Consider the following 17,114-nt stretch of genomic DNA (forward strand, 5'->3'; position numbering starts at 1 on the left):
TAGTCACAAAGAAATTAGTTGGAGAGGCCGTGGAGCAGAATTGAAACTTCTGATTTTTTAAAATTTTATGTATGAATGTGATGCTCTTTGATAACAATAACCGCCATTGAGAATGTTAATACAACCGCTGAGAGACAACGCGCAGATATTTATTACTGACTTTTCTTTCTCCAACTTTACAACATGGCAAAGAAAGAAGAAGAAAAAAAGAAATAAACAAGATACTGAGGGTGGTGTTTGACTCCGAAATATATTTATATTATAAATTTCAAGCAAGTAAAATGTTTGCTTATTTTCGTAAAATTGCGTTGTAATTTGGCTTTCAAGCGCACTTGATGCGCATCTTATTTTATTCAAATTAAATCAACGCTTCTATAACGGAACTCACACCACTGATATATTTTATTATTATTTATCAATGTTTCTACGATATAACTTCGGAAATTCTTCGTACAATATATGTAAAGCACAGATGAGACTTTGGCCCATTCTTACGTAATATGGCGGAGTTACTTAGCCTCTCGTCCGATCTATGTTATCCTTATATAAAAAAAATGATGAATCTTTTTTTTCGCGTGTATTTTATTCTAAACGTTCTGCGTAATTTAAGAATCAGATTTGTAGCAGAAATTGAAGTTTCACTTTGTTTCAAGATGTTCCGTAGAAGTCGCATTAATTCTCTATTCAAATGTACAAACCATTCGTAGTGACACACTATACTTATTTATTATGCGATGTTTTTGTTTCGTCGTCTTCTACTTCCTTCTTTTACTTTTTCTACTACGAAATGCAGGAATCTACACAACTCAGAAACCAAACCTGTCTACACTCAGAAATTCACCATGTTTTATGCGCCGAAGCCCATGCTCATGAAAATAAGTACGGGCATCGCTTTCTGTCCACTCGCGCACGCGAAATGCCATTTCTGCAATGCTGATATGACATTTGCCTCGTCACGCATTGTCTAAAGTTGATATATCTATCTATCTGTATGCCAAGACATATCATACAAAGCAATCAGTAGCTGCCAACTTGTTTGTAAACAAGACGATAATTTCTTTTTCAAGTAAATTTTATTGTCAAATTGGTGTATGCGTTGAAAAGCATTGGAAACAGTACACCATCAACTATGACCTTAGAATACGCTAGTATTAAAAATCCGAAAAGACAAGGCCTGGTGAACTGCGTATGATCTGGAAGGCCTTCGTGTTTTATATTAGCTACTTCGGTAAAAAGTAAGTCAAAACTTGTAACATTTTTCTGTGGAATTCTTACATAGTAAACGATTCATTGGAAGACATAATTTTATGAAGGAGTCAGGAGAATGCGAGAAGAATTTCTGATCTGATTGAAAACGTACGTTCAGAATATTGCGTTAGGTGAATAAAAACAGGCAATCGAGTTTAAAATGCGTTAAACATCAGATATCTCCTCAATTTTACTCTCAATCTGGAAATCTAAAATAAATCCTCCAAAAACCTATCTTCTTTTATTTTCTATGCTAAACCATGTGCTCATCATAAAATATGCGCCATATCATTCCATGGTGAATCCGCATGTGTCTAACTTTACATTAAAAAAAACACACTTTTTCACCCTAAACAAGGTATATTGAAAATTGGAGCGTAAGTGGCTATGATTTAAGCTTACGTCTCACAGGCGACTATGAGAGTTGAGCAGCGAGATCTTTGTTCACATTCCTTCTTCATGTCAGTACAGTAAGGGAAGCAAGAAACGGGGAGGGAATTCCAAAGTCTAGAAGTCCTAGAGAAGAAACTACTTGAGTAGAAGATTTCTAGTATCTAAGGATTTCAACAGTGAATGCATAGGATTTTGCTTGCTTGTCGGGTTTTTCGAGAGTATACACGTCGAGAAGGCACAAGTGCTATGAAAGCACATGTCATTAAAATACTTGTAAAATAGGGACAGGGATGCAACATTTGGGCGATAGGACAGGTGTTTGAGCTTGGTTGAGAGTGTGTCATCTATTAGATTTGAGATATTTTAGAATCCTGTCTAAGAGTGAGATATGTACTATACGCACTACCCAACTGTGACAACAATATTCCATGCATGGGCGAATTGTTTGTTTTTTTTTTCACAGATATATGATACTTTCTGGTATGAGTAATTTTCTAGCACGGTAGATGGAGCCCACCTTCTTTGCAGCAGTATTCACAATGTCCTCGATGCATCTGTTCCAATTCATGTTGCTTATAAATGTTAAGCCGAGAAGTTTAACCGATGCGCTCTCATATCATTCAAATATAATCCGATCATTTATACATTACATCGATCACAACAAACCCAATTGTCCATAAAACAAACATGACAATAGATTTTCAATATAAAACTGGCAAAAAATAAAGAATTTTGTGATTTATTATTTAACACAAAATACTGTTCAATCTTGTGTGCCTTCCACGTGCCTTGCTCGTTTCTCTGTGTCCGGACGCAGAATATATATATAACGGCCAAACCCAACAGCCAACGTTGGACAGTTAATGTTGCCGTCGTTGTCGATACAATATACTGAATTAGGAAGGTTGTACAATCGACCGGTAACCTGTAACACAACGAAAACACTAAATAAACTATAAGGAAAAACATTCAGAAATTATATTACAGTCAAGACCACAAAATACAGCCACTTGACCTATTTTAAATATTTTTTAAATACTGACGTTGCCCAGGATAAAGTAAAATAGCTTTAGCTTTTAATTTTTATTTTTAGCACATTTTAGCACTATAGATAGACAACGTCTATTATATTCTTGAATTTAATTTTTTTTATTTTTAGGTGATTATTTAAAATTGTTTCATATTAGTAATTTATTTAATGAAATTGTTTAACAACAATATTTAATACGATTATTTCACGATATTGTTTTTATACATTGAATGAAATTGCTTAACCCCAATATTTAACGTTATTTTAAGACAATATGTGACATTATTTAACGAAAATATTTAATAACATTATTTTTCCGTATTATTTCAGTACAATACTTATCCACAATGTTTAAGGGAACATATTTTGCGACATTATTTAATGTACTTAAGTTTACTTTTAGCATTATTAGCTACAATAATATAGTTTGACGACATTATTCAATAACATTATTTTACGACACCATTTATAACGACAATATTTGACGACAATATTAAACATCATTTAACGATATCATTTAATATTATTTAACGATATCATTTAATATTATTTAACGATATTATTTAAGGACAATATTTAACATTATCATTATTTTGTGACATTATTTAACGATATCAAGTAACAACACTATTCAAAATTATTTTACACTAGTTAACGTTATATATAGTGACAATATTAAACGACACTAACGACAGTATTTTACGGTATTAATTAATGACATTATTCACATTATTTAACCACCTTATTTAACGAAATATTTAACATTATTTTACGATATTATTTCACGGTATTATTTAAGAAAAATATTTAACGTCAGTGTTTGACACTAAAAAACATATGAAATTGATTTATTTCTACCTTTGTTGAACTGCGGTCGTATATCTGCGCCATGTTCTCATTGGAACCACCACTTACAATGCGGTCCATTCCCATCCATTGGGCACAATATAACTGAAATAGAAAACTATAATAAAATATACAAATATTAAAAAAATAATAATATATAAACTAAAACGGCAAATGAAGTGAACTGGCTTAACCTGACACCATATGTGACGTTAGTCAATCGCCATTCCAACAATAAAGCAATACTATTCGATACCCTGTAAGAATTCTCTTCACAAATGATTATTATTATTAATGTTCTCGAAGTTATTTTTTCCTCTTGTATTTTGTGTCTCCAACCAACAATTTCTCCCAGCAAGGCCACTGGTTAGTGCCCGGGATTGGTCAAATAATGAAGAAACGCTCTAATTGAGCTCTAATTTAACTGTACTGATTACTGTATGTAATTTTACACCATCACATATACACGGACGTTCATAGTTAGTTGAAAAATCGTCGCAGATACTAGACGAGAAGCCGGACGATGACACCGTGGAAGCCGGTGAAATCAAGATCCAAAGTTTGAAGTCAAACCGTTGTAATCTCTGAAATGTTGACACGGTGTGTGAAAAAAATGTTATATAAAAAATATAACTTTGTGAGGTGTCATATTTCGAAGAAATAGATATGTGAACTCGTCCTCGTTGCTACTGTCATGTTAAATGTTTTTCTGACTATCAAATGTTCACAGACTCTGTCTATTATATAGACTGTTGTTGTTGTTATATACACTCCTCTTCTTTAACAAAGAACATTTGTCTAACTCTCCATCAATGGAACGTCGTTTGAAGCACCCTCGTGTACAAATATTGGTTATCTCTTCAAAATAACACCGATATGTCCACGTCATTGTTTCATTCAAGTTCATCGATAAATTGATACCTGGCTATCAAACATTTCTCACGTTTTGTGATAATTTCTGACAGCCTACCAAGTGTGATATTGTAACTGGGTTCGAATCTCCTAATTGGTAGTATTTCTCATCTCTTGCACAGAAAAGAACATAAGTTTAAAACACACACACACACACACACACACACACACACACATATATATATATATATATATATATATATATATATATATATATATATATATATATATATGGCAATTACGCTACACAGAATATTCCGCGTTTCATCCACGCTAGGATTCATCAGGCTTATAACTTACTACCTAGCTCTACCTACGTATTGAACACTGTTGAAGTAAATACTTAACGTTTACGCATAAATTTATACTTTCGTATATTAATTTATGTGATTAAATGAAGTAGTCATATATATATGTGTGTGTGTGTGTGTGTGTGTGTGTGTGTGTGTGTGTGTGTGTGTGTGTGTGTGTGTGTGTGTGTGTGTGTGTTATTTTTTTATAAAACAAATTCATTTTTTCCTCCTGGCATCCGGGTTTAAAGTGTTTTCTGTAAATACAATCAATTTTTGTTTGTGGCATTTTTTTAAAAATCACTTTATTGAATATATATATTCAAAGTATGTGATTTTTATTATGATAACGTATATATATATATATATATATATATATATATATATATATATATATATATATATATATATATATATATATATAATTATTTAAATATCTACAGACACTGAATTTTTTTGCAGAATCATCATTGCAAGAAGTTATGATTGACGCTGGAGAGTTTCGAACCCCGCAACAAAGCCATAGGATTGACGCTGGAGAGTTTCGAACCTCGCAACAAAACCATCTGTGTCTCCATTAGCAAAGAAACAACCCACAGATTCACCGTATATAACAACAATATTTAATTAAACATTTATAAAAGGATAAACGTTATACAAGGAAAGTCTACAGTTATCGAACGACTAAAGTATCGCGGTCTCGTATGCAAGCCAAATGACCGATTTTACATTTCAGCAGACAGTGCTCAACTGGTAAGAAACTTACTTCTTAAAAAGGCGGAAATAATTATAAGTCTAAATAATTATTTTTAATATATATATATATACAGTGATGATCATATTTATTGGCACGGTAAAATAAAAGTTAAATTTTGTCTAATAAATTCTAAAAAAGGGATTAAATTAAAGAAAATAACAAAGTATATTATGTATTTTTAACTGGCCTTTCCGATGCAGCAATCGGATTTTAGAAAAAATAAATAACAAAGGAACAACAAACATAATTGTAAAAAACCCTTGTTCAAAATTATTGGCACGATTTATTTAATAATCAATTGTATAGCCTTTGGCCTTGATTACCTTCCTCAGTCGCTTTTCATAGTTTACAACCAAGTTGTTGCACTCTTCAGTAGTAATTTTAGCCCACTCTTCCTGACAATAATCCTCCAATTGAATAAGATTCTTAGGCTTCCTTTGCATTACCCTCAATTTAAATGTTCTCCATAAATTTTCAATTGGATTAAGGTTTGGGCTTTGTGATGGCCACTCCAAAACATTAATAGGATTTTCTTCAAGCCATTTCTTAGTCAGTTTAGCCGAATGCTTTGGGTCATTATCTTGCATGAACCACCAACGACGACCAAGTGAGAGCTCTTTAGCAGAGTCTTTCAGGTTTTCATCCAATATTTTAACATAATCTTCCTTTTTCATACTACCTGTGACCTTAACAAGTCGCCCTGGTCCAGAGGCAGCAAAGGATCCCCAAAACATCAAACTGCCTCCACCGTGCTTCACTGTGGGTATGGTGTTCTTAGGCAGGAAAGCTTCGCCAGATTTTCTGTAAATATAAGACACTTTATTATGGCCAAATAACTCTATTTTCGTTTCGTCAGTCCATAGAACACGTTTCCAGAATGCAACATCTTTATCAATATGACGTTTTGCAAAGGCTAGCCTTGCTTTCAGGTGCATAGGCTTCAATAAGGGAGTCTTTCTCGGACGACATGCTTTTAAACCAGCTCTCTTCAAAACTCTACCAACTGTATGTCGAGATACATTCACTCCAGAGGTGCTCTGTTCATCAACAATCTCCCCAACAGAGATCCTTGGGTTTTGTTTTACTTGTCGAACAATTTTCCGTTCATCTCTTGGGGAAAGAATCCTTTTTCTCCCTCTACCCTCTAAACTCATAACGTGGCCTTGCGATTTGAACTTGTTTATTATGGCTCTAACAGTGGATTTGGGAAGGTTTAGCTTCTTTGAAATCTTATCATAGCCCTCCCCATTGGTATGGCATGCTACAACAAGCTTCCTGACGTCTTCGCTGTGTTCCTTAGTTTTAACCATGGCGATTGAAAATTATAATTTAGTCACTTATAATAGTTTAAATAAATCGCTATCTAAAAATTATCTGAAAAAAATTATTCACTGAATTAGCGTTAAACAAGCATAATATGGCTATAAAAAAGTTCAGAAAGCACGTAAACCGGAAATTGATTGATATTATACTGATACTAAAAGAAAAACAAAGCCGTGCCAATAATTTTGAACAAGGGTTTTTTGCAATTATGTTTGTTGTTCCTTTGTTATTTATTTTTTCTAAAATCCGATTGCTGCATCGGAAAGGCCAGTTAAAAATACATAATATACTTTGTTATTTTCTTTAATTTAATCCCTTTTTTAGAATTTATTAGACAAACTTTAACTTTTATTTTACCGTGCCAATAAATATGATCATCACTGTGTATATATATATATATATATATATATATATATATATATATATATATATATATATATATATATATATATATATAAAGTTTGTTTTTTAAATGTCGTTACTTTCAATGTATACCGTTTTCGTTTAACGGGTCTAGATTGTTATTTTAAAACTCGTCACCGTTTATTTTGGCATAACACCAAAAGATGGAGGAAATCCTTTTACCCGTATACGATGTCCAGCATGTTAATAATATACCTTTTGTTGTAAAAATCTAATGGATAAACATCTGAAGAAGTTAGTGAGGACAGGATATTTTTATGGAAGCATAAATCGTAAAATTGCCAACTCATCAATGAAACAGCTGTAATGGAAAAATCCAGGAAATAAACGAAGATTATAAAAAGAAAATGTGACTGTTTGAATTTTCAACAAAATTTTGCACTATATATATATATATATATATATATATATATATATATATATATATATATATATATATTCATCCACATACAGTACTGTTTAACTGTATCACAGCTCATCAGTGCGGCTAGACAGGCAACTACCTAACAACAACGCCATAATCACGTTGACACACTGGTTCTCGTTAGATCACCGAAGTTAAGCCATATTGAGCTTGGCTAGTACCAGATGGGTGACCATTGTGGAATTCTAGGCGCGGTATGTGCTTTCTGCTTATCTCGGTATTGTTTCCAGGCGTACTGAACCTCCACTTGCCACTGGTATTCAACAATTTCAACTCAGGAGAGGTGTGGTTGCAGATTGCGCAACTCTTTCCACAAAAGTTTCACGCACAGGCACCCTTACAGTGGGTATCCATAGTCTGTCAAGACTGAAAGAAAACTTTACATATATATATATATATACATATATATATATATATATATATATATATATATATATATATATATATATATATAGAGAGAGAGAGAGAGAGAGAGAGAGAGAAAGAGATAGATAGATAGATAGATAGATAGATAGATAGATAGATAGATAGAGAAATTAGACAATAAGAAAATTAAGGAAATGTGGGACATATAGCTTAAAACTTGAATCCTTTATCTTTCTTTTTCCTTTCTTTGTATTTTTTATGATTTTCACTTTCCTTTTTAAATATCGGAAATTAATTGCAACAAAAACGTATATACATACGAGCACATATAACCATTAATGTTTATATCAATTGTTATACTATAATTACGCTCTACTTGTACTTAAGCTCTTTTTGATAAACTCCAGAGATTTGGTGAATTTACGCCTAGGAAACTACAGTGTGTTTGCTTTTGTATACAACTCTGCTACAGCCCACACCACAGGACCGATCATGATCAAATCTGGGATGATGATGTTCCCCTACCTAGAGAACGGGCACACCATGTTCAAGGTTACAGTCAAAGGTCAAAGTCATAGCCTATGTATACTGTATACATATTCTCCTACGGAAAACGACCTTCTTTAGTCAACAGTTAGGGACTATCTTCAATCATAATAATGGTGGTCATCACACAGCACAACTGACTAACGATCTCTTGGTTGGGAAATCTTGCCCCATTCCGCATATTCTCCTCATTTGGCTAACTCAGATTATCAAGTATTTCGAGGATTTCGAGAAACCATTAAGACGGATTCAGGTTGGCATGACAAGATCAGATTTAACATGTTAAACTAACATTTCACATCAAAACCTAAAAAAAATTTCAAGCGTTGACATATCGAAATCAAGTTTTACATTTTTAACATGAAATTTTCGATCGGCAGCAAATTTTGCACTTACTTGATATGTAGTCCAAAAGGGGAGCATTGTTGCAAGTTGCAAGTCATATACGAGTGTTGTTCAGAAGGTAAGGTCTCCTATTTTTTTAACCTAATAACTAAAATGTTAAAGAGCTAGGAAGACAAGAGTGGTATCAATCACACAAGCGACATTTTGTGCCCCAGAATTTAATTTTTCTACATAGTCACCACCATTCTCAATGCACTTGCACTTTTGCTAGCCTCTTTTTATGGCACGGTCATTAAAAATACAGAGTACGTTTTGCCATTCATATCTCCGTTGTCACTCTGAAATCGACAAAGCCATCACCTAACTGCGCTGATATCAACTGCACCGGCTTCGTAAATGCTCAACGGACGCTGGTGAATGTTGATCAGTTCAATTTTTCTTGCGTAGAAAAATTCAATGACCATTCTCTGCTTCTGAGATACGTCCATAACAGGGTTGCTGTCTTAGAATTTCACACTGTCGATATCTGTAACAAAGATATGCTACTTTTAAGGCATGGGTACATAAGTTCAGTAATCATAAAAATGCAATGCGCAACCCCGCTTTTTGCTTCATTCGGACGGAATAAAAATAAGGAGCATTACTTTTATAATGCCCCTCGTAACTTGGCTTTATCTGCTTTAGTAACGCGTAGCATTTTTCGACCAATCACAACTTTGCGTCTTTCATCCCACTTTTATTAGTTGACGCAATAATCCGGCTTTCAACATTACCTGATGCAGACTGTACTTACAAGACAAGGTTCCAATGGATTTTGAGGTATATCTCTGATTTTAGTTCCTGTTGAGAAATCCCAGATCTGGAACAGAAAAATATATTAAAAAAATTAAACATCTATTTTACTATACATATGACAAAATCTAATTATACCTGCTGTGAGTTATTTAGATGAGGTATGAATATATTCCTATTATTTAGATCAATCGAACAATTGTTCTAATCTTAAGTGTTATTTTTTTTACGATGTCGTCACCACTTATCAAGGCCCGGAAGCCACTCAGGGATAAGGGTTATTGCATGTACAGTGCGTTAGATTGGAGATTTAATAAAATGTCTACTTAAGGGGGAGGTTCATCAGGAATTTGTTTACGTTGGACTTGAAGACATTCAGGTTGTAGTCAGGTGGGAAGCAGGCAGACGGAACAGAGTTCCACGGGCATGCAGTTCTAAGAAAGAAGCTTTGTTCATGGAATCTACGTTTTGATTTAGGCACAGATAAAGAGTGGTTTGAACTAGACGGGTGTTTTTCGTGAAAGATTGACGAGGGGATACCAGGGATTGGAGCTCAGAAAAGCACCTGCCATGGAAATATCGATAAAAGAAAGACAGGCTCGCAACGTCTGTTCTGTGGGAGGGAGGTTGCAGGGAAGAGAAAAGGGCATCCCCCACTAAGCTGCTGCCATATCTGGGCAGGAGCTGCTAAAAACAGCCTATCCTGCCTTGACAGAGTACAAAATAGACTTCATGGCTTAGTGGAGGATGCCCTTTTCTCTTCCCTGCAACCTCTCTCCCACGGAAGAGAAGTTGCGAGCCTACCCTTGTTTTATTTATTTCCATGGTAGGTGCTCGTCTGAACTCCAATCTCTGGTCCCCCCCTCGCCAATCTTTCACGAAAAACACCCGTCTAGCTGAATCCACTGTGAAAAAATTCCATGAACGAAGCTTCATTATTAGAACTGCACGCCTGTGGAACTCTGTTCCGTCTGCCTGCTTCCCACCTGACTACAACTTGGATGTCTTCAAGTCCAACGTTAATAAATTCCTAGTTAACCGCCCCTTAAGTAAACACTTCATCAAATCTCCACACTAACGTACTGTACATGCAATAACCCTTATCCCTGAGTGGCTTCCGGGCCTTGATAAGTGGTGACAACCGTGTAAAAAAAAAAAAGCTACGAAGTCTATTTTGTACTCTGTCAAGGCAGGATAGGCTGTTTTTAGCAGCTCCTGCCCAGATATGGCACAACGTTTCGGTCGATGTATATTGGTTAATGGATTTAATTAGCAATTTAATCATAATATGTTAGAAATTATACCCCTAGCATTCCCTGATAATTAAATTACCTTATATTAATAATGAACAATTTGTGTAAACTTACTTCCAACTAGATCCAAAAATTCGAAACCTTAGAGTTCAGAGCTATCCCCTTTTTTCCTACCAAAACATGGCGATGGTCGGAGGTTACATCGACCGAAACGTTGTGCAAATAACACTCAAAGTGAGAAAATTTGTCGTATTGATATAAACAATACAATAATTATACCTATTGTATAACAAGAATAACGAATGATTATATTTACTTTTGTATAATAATTACAATAAATTTCACACAAAAAATATTTAAAAAGTATATAACGAATGTGGCACAATACCAAATTGGGTGAGGTAGGATAGGGTTCGTACATCATCCTTTTAATCTATTCTCTTAGACTAGTTCCAAATCACCATAATACTGCATTCACATTATTGATGATCATACTAAACGTTATTCCCGGGTTTTGACGTTACAAAATATATTTACAATTTCATATCCATCAGTTGAAAGTGTGTGGGAAGGGGTACTAAAAACAGTGTAGTATTTACAGTAAAACAGAATAAAATGCAAAACGATTAGTAAAACTTTCTCAAATCGATCAGATCAGAAATTAGCTGTTCACCGTTCTCTGGTGACTCTCCACCTCCGAAAACTAGCGAGCCAGTTCTTAAGGGGAAAAGAGGATGTCTTTCGAGATAATCAAAAAATTTATTTAAGATATTTCATTTCTTTACGCATTTAATATTTTAAATATTTTATGTGCTAAGCAAGTGACAAGTATCAGGATAGTTCCGTTCAGTACTTTGAATCAACAGGTTTGTGCAAAGATTCTTCTTGCTCATCCAGTTTACGACCCAATGTACTGCGACTTCGTGCCGGCATCTTCCGGCAGGTTACGTAAACACTCAAAAGACGCCAAAAGGGTTTAGCCAATCAGTAGTTAGAAGACGACAAATTTCAATAAAAGCATAAAATTTATTAAATTGAGGAAAACATTTTTTAAACCGGAAATGACTTTCAACACGATATTTCAACGTGACCTCCACCCCACCCTTTTGCCATGACTTTCTAAATAGAAATTATATGGTTTCTGTTTTTCTTAGTGAAAGATTAAATTCGCGTATTTAGTATTCCTTGTGTTCCCAACTTTTGTAACTATAGAGTGATTTTTATCTCGTCTGACCATTGTTTGCATCTTTTCGTTTTTTTTTTTTTGTTTTTTTTTACACAGTGATCACCACTTATCAAGGCCCGGAAGCCACTCAGGGATAAGGGTTATTGCAAGTACATCCGTTAGTGAGGAGATTTTCGTAAGTATTATTTCAAGCCTACGAAAATAAGCTGGAAATATTGAACCACTGTCGGGTGTATTTAAATTCTGAGAGTGATAATAGGTATTCTCAAAGTACTGACTTTTGTTTGTTGTTTGAAAAACTTTCTAAACCTTTCTTGTTGTTACACAAATTGCTTTTGTTACTATTGTTGTTGTAGTTGTAGTTGTTGTTGTTGTTGTTGTTGTTGTTGTTGGAATTGCTGTTATAAAGTAATTTGCAAGCATTTTAGTTATTAGGTTAAGAAGAAAGTTCTTGCAGAATAAATTTTGATTTCAAATGATGCATTTTCAAATAAGTTATCGTTATAATACCTTTACTTTATATATCATTTTAAAGGGCGTTTTTCAGTCTGTCTAATCGTTTAAATTACAATCGTTTTTTATGTCTTCTTTTTAGAACGTTGAATAAAAGATGGAAAAAAGCAAATTCACACAAATTCCCTCTGCCAATTCAAGCTAGGCCGAAAAGCTGCTGAAACAGCCCGCGATGTCAGCAAAGCGTTTGGCGTAAGGACCACTACTAAACGCATAGTACAATGGTTGTTTAAGAAATTTCATGGCGGCGACGAGAGTCCTGAGGATGATGAGCGTAGTGGTCGGGCATCGGTTGTTGACAACGATCAATTAAAAGTCTTAATCGAAGCCAATCCACACACAACTGTTCGAGAACTTGCCTTTGAATTAGACGTAATGTACACGACAATTTTCAACCAAATGAGAGAGACTGGAAAAACAAAAAAACTTGATAAATGAGTGCCTTAACAAATTGAATGACCCCCCCCCCAAAAAAAAAGAAAAAAAATACACCGTTATGAAGTGTCATCTTTCCTTCTTTCATTTCTCGACCGGATTGTGACTTGCGCTAAAAAATGTGTCTTATTATGACAACTGGCAACGCCCAGCTGAGTGGCTAGATGCCGACGAAGCTCTACGACACTTCCCGAAACCAGAGTTGCAAGAAAAGAAGGTCATGCTGACTATTTGGTGGTCTCCGACCGGTCTAATTCATTATAGTTTTTTAATGCAGATAAAATCATTATGGCGGATAAGTACTGTCAACAAATAAATGAAATGTATCAGAAACTTCGATAACAACTCCCAGCATTAATAGAAACGGCACAATTCTCCTCTACGTTAATGCTCGACCGTACGTTGGTAAACCGACCCTTTGCCTAATCCGCTATACTCTGTAGACCTCTCACCAACCGACTACCACTTTTTCAAGCATCTCGACTACTTTCTGCGCGAGAAATGCTTCAAAAGCCTAAGTGATATCAAAGACGCATTCAGCGACTTAATCGCCACCAGAACGTGAGATTTTTACATTATTGGCATAAATACACTTGTTATGTGTTGGTAAAAGTGTATTGATTCTTATGGTACTTATTTTAATCAATTAGTTTTTGCTTGAGTCGAGATATTTTCATCTGAATTTAAAAGTTAAAAACCGAAGAAAAAAATTGTGCGAATTTGTTTTTTCCATCTTTATTCAAAGAAGACATAATTGTTTTAATATATATACATATATATATGTGTGTGTGTGTGTGTGTGTGTGTGTGTGTGTGTGTGTGTGTGTGTGTGTGTGTGTGTGTGTGTGTGTGTGTGTGTGTGTGTAGATTAATACAGGGAGTAAGTGAGAATGAGACCTGGTTTTATACTATAGAAGATTAATATTTTAGTAAATAATTTACTTGATGAAACTAAAACTAATATTCTTTCTATTCAATTTGCGCGTTTAGTGAAAAAAATCTCTAATTTACACGTAATTGTGGGCGTATCTTAAGCACAATTGTAATTATGGGCGTATCTAAACAACAAACATTAAAGAGTAAGTTATATTTATGGCATCAGAAAAAAAGATTCTCTTTGTTTATCTTCAAATCGAAAGGCACATTTTGGCGCTCACAGATGTCGTAAAGGTTTAGAGTTTCACTGTTAGCAGCAACGGTGACTGTTCGCGCTATGCGCAATGATGGCGAGCTAGTGGGCGCGTGTGTTCGCTTGGTGTCAACAAGCAAAAATATCGACAGGTCAAATTTCGTTTCTGAAACATAAATCATTTATGACTCAAATGTCGCGTGTCCTTTTGGATCGTTGTTTCAGTATTTCTTTAATGTTGCGTTGCATTAAAAAGAAATGGCACCAAACCGCACGAATGCCGATAGTGACGATATGTCATTGACATGAACAAAACGATTATTACTTTTTTGTTGTTTTCTTATAACAATAGCACAATCGTCGATCATGAACGAAGAGCAGTTTTTTTTACTCTCCTCTTTTTTTAATTCATTACGACATCTAGATCTAAGGACGGATGAAGACTGACATCCAGTTTACTATATAATATGCATAATTGAAAATTAGAATTGAAACGAGACGTTTAGACGTTAAATATGAGAAAAATGTTATATTCAGTTGACTTAGAATGAGTATTTACTATCAAATTGATAGTTGAATATGGTTAAATTTCTTTTATTTTTTTGCATTAAATACTAATCTATATTAACCTGTAACTTTACATCAGACGGATACCATAATACTTCGTTCTCTGCAACTTATCATAACAATGATCGATACAAAATTCCAGCCAGATCAACCCAGCAGTTTCCGAAAAAAATGTGGTGTCTAATCCCTGCTAATCGCTATTAATCCCTAACTATGCCTAAAACAGATACCATAATACTTAATTCGATGCACCATATTATAAAAGAGTTCCATATAAAATTTCAGTCAGATCGGCCTAGTAGTTTCTAAGAAAGAATCTATAGAAAATCTGGCATTTTGTTGACTAATTTATATTCATCTCTCTTAATCGCTAATTTGGCATCGAAAGGACAACATATTTAGTTCACTCCACCTTATCGAAGCAAAGTTTTATACAAAATTTCAGTTAGATCGGCCCAGTAGTTTCCGAGAAAACTTCTAGTATAAATGTGGTATTTTGGTGACTAATCCCTATTAATCTCTAATTGTGCATGAAACGGATGACATAATGCTTACTTCACTGCTAACATGCTTGCCAGTCAGTTTGCCTCAATCTCCCCACTAGACCCTTCCAACCACCCCCTGCCTGACTTTCCTTTGCGGACAGACTCCACGCTAGACGATTTAAAAATCACTCCTACTCAGGTGCATGCTATCATAAAAAACATTGACACTTCAAAAGCATGTAGACCCGATCTCATCCCAGCTGTGCTATTAAAAAAGTGCTCGGCCGAAGTAGCTCCAGTTCTCTCCAAACTCTATAACAAATGCCTTAATGAATCTTGCTTTCCGGACTGTTGGAAAACTGCTTCTGTGGTACCAGTATTCAAGAATTCTGGTGAAAGAACTGACCCATCTAATTATCGCCCCATTAGCCTCCTCCCACTTTTCGCCAAAATATTTGAGACCATAATTAACCATGCTCTAGTCCATCACCTTACAGTGCTGAACTTCTGACTGAAAAACAATATGGATTTAGACAAGCCCGTTCCACAGCAGACATCCTCACTGTAATCTCTGAACGCATATACCATTCACTGGACAAAGCGGAGAAGGGCAGAGTGGTAGCTCTAGATATATCTAAGGCTTTTGACAGAGTATGGAATGAGGGTCTCCTAAGAAAAATTAGATCATACCGTATTACTGGTAGAATGCTTAACATAATTAAATCCTTCTTAGATAAGAGAAAAACCAGGTTGTTCTCGACGGTTGTACATCTAAACAATATGATATAAATACGGGAGTGCCTCAGGGGTCTATCCTTGGACCTCTAGTGTTCCTAATATTCATTAATGACCTCCCCGACAAAATTGCCTCTGAGATGAGTATATATGCTGTTGACACTACACTCTATAACAGGCATGACAGGAAAACAAATGAACACATATCTAAAGAAATGGCAAAAACACTAGAGGATGACCTCCAATCTGTAGTGGAATGGGGACAAAAATGGATGGTCACATTCAATGCTGCCAAGACTAAACTGGTTTTCTTCAATAATTACAAGAAACCTTCTCTGCCACCAATAGCAATGGCCAGTGACTCGCTGTCTGAGAGTACATCTTTCAAACTGCTTGGCCTAACGTTCACAGGAAACATGAGTTGGAACAATTATATTGAAAACATTGCCAGGGCCGCTGCAAAAAAGGTAGGCTCTCTCTACCGTGCTAGAAAACTACTAACACCCGAAAGTATCTTGTACCTCTATAAGGTCACCATTCGCCCATGTATGGAGTATTGCTGTCATATTTGGGCTGTTGCATCTGCTACTAGTCTCTCGCTCCTAGACAAGGTTCAAAAGAGAGTCGCCAATCTGATAGGCCCTGAACTGGCATCTAAGCTTCAGCCTCTGTCCCATCGACGTGATGTTGCATCCCTCTACCTGTTCTACAAATATTTTAATGTTGAATACTCTGACGAACTGCAGACACTTGTGCCCCCACGATGTAGACACCCTCGACAAACCTGACAGGCAGCTAAATCCCGCCCCACACAGTAGAGATCCCTAGATTTAAAATATCTTTCTACTCCAGTAGTTTCTTCCCCAGAACCGCTAAACACTTGAATTCCATTCAAGGTCACTGCTTCCCTAACTGTACTGACATGCAGAAGTTCAAGTGTAACGTGAACCGATATCTTGCTGCCCAAATCCCAACATAGTACCTAGTAGTTGTTGCTCCTGATAGTAGCCCCCTACACCTAAGTGGCAATGTGCCTTGTTTGGGGTGAAAATGTAATAAAAAAACAAAAAACAATATCTGATTATAGCAAAGGCCTATTAATACAAAATTTCAGCCA

General features: G+C 35.2%; 1 protein-coding gene across 2 annotated transcripts in view; it reads right to left on the reverse strand.

Moving 5' to 3' along the window:
• Positions 1-2,359: 2,359 nt before the first annotated feature.
• The window catches only part of LOC145287598 (WD repeat-containing protein 25-like), a 137,477-nt gene continuing 122,722 nt past the window's right edge, over positions 2,360-17,114 (reverse strand). For both annotated transcript variants that reach the window (XM_080135460.1, XM_080135494.1), the window contains 3 exons: positions 9,697-9,762; positions 3,530-3,622; positions 2,360-2,566 (listed from right to left, as the gene is read on the reverse strand). In XM_080135460.1, coding sequence (XP_079991586.1) covers positions 2,405-2,566; positions 3,530-3,622; positions 9,697-9,762 — 321 coding nt within the window. In that variant the 3' untranslated portion in view covers positions 2,360-2,404. The remainder of the gene's footprint in view (positions 2,567-3,529; positions 3,623-9,696; positions 9,763-17,114) is intronic.

This window comes from Euprymna scolopes, chromosome 1 (assembly GCF_053919585.1).
Source record: "Euprymna scolopes isolate OS-2025 chromosome 1, ASM5391958v1, whole genome shotgun sequence".
In the NCBI taxonomy this organism is placed as follows: Eukaryota; Metazoa; Mollusca; class Cephalopoda; order Sepiida; family Sepiolidae; genus Euprymna; species Euprymna scolopes.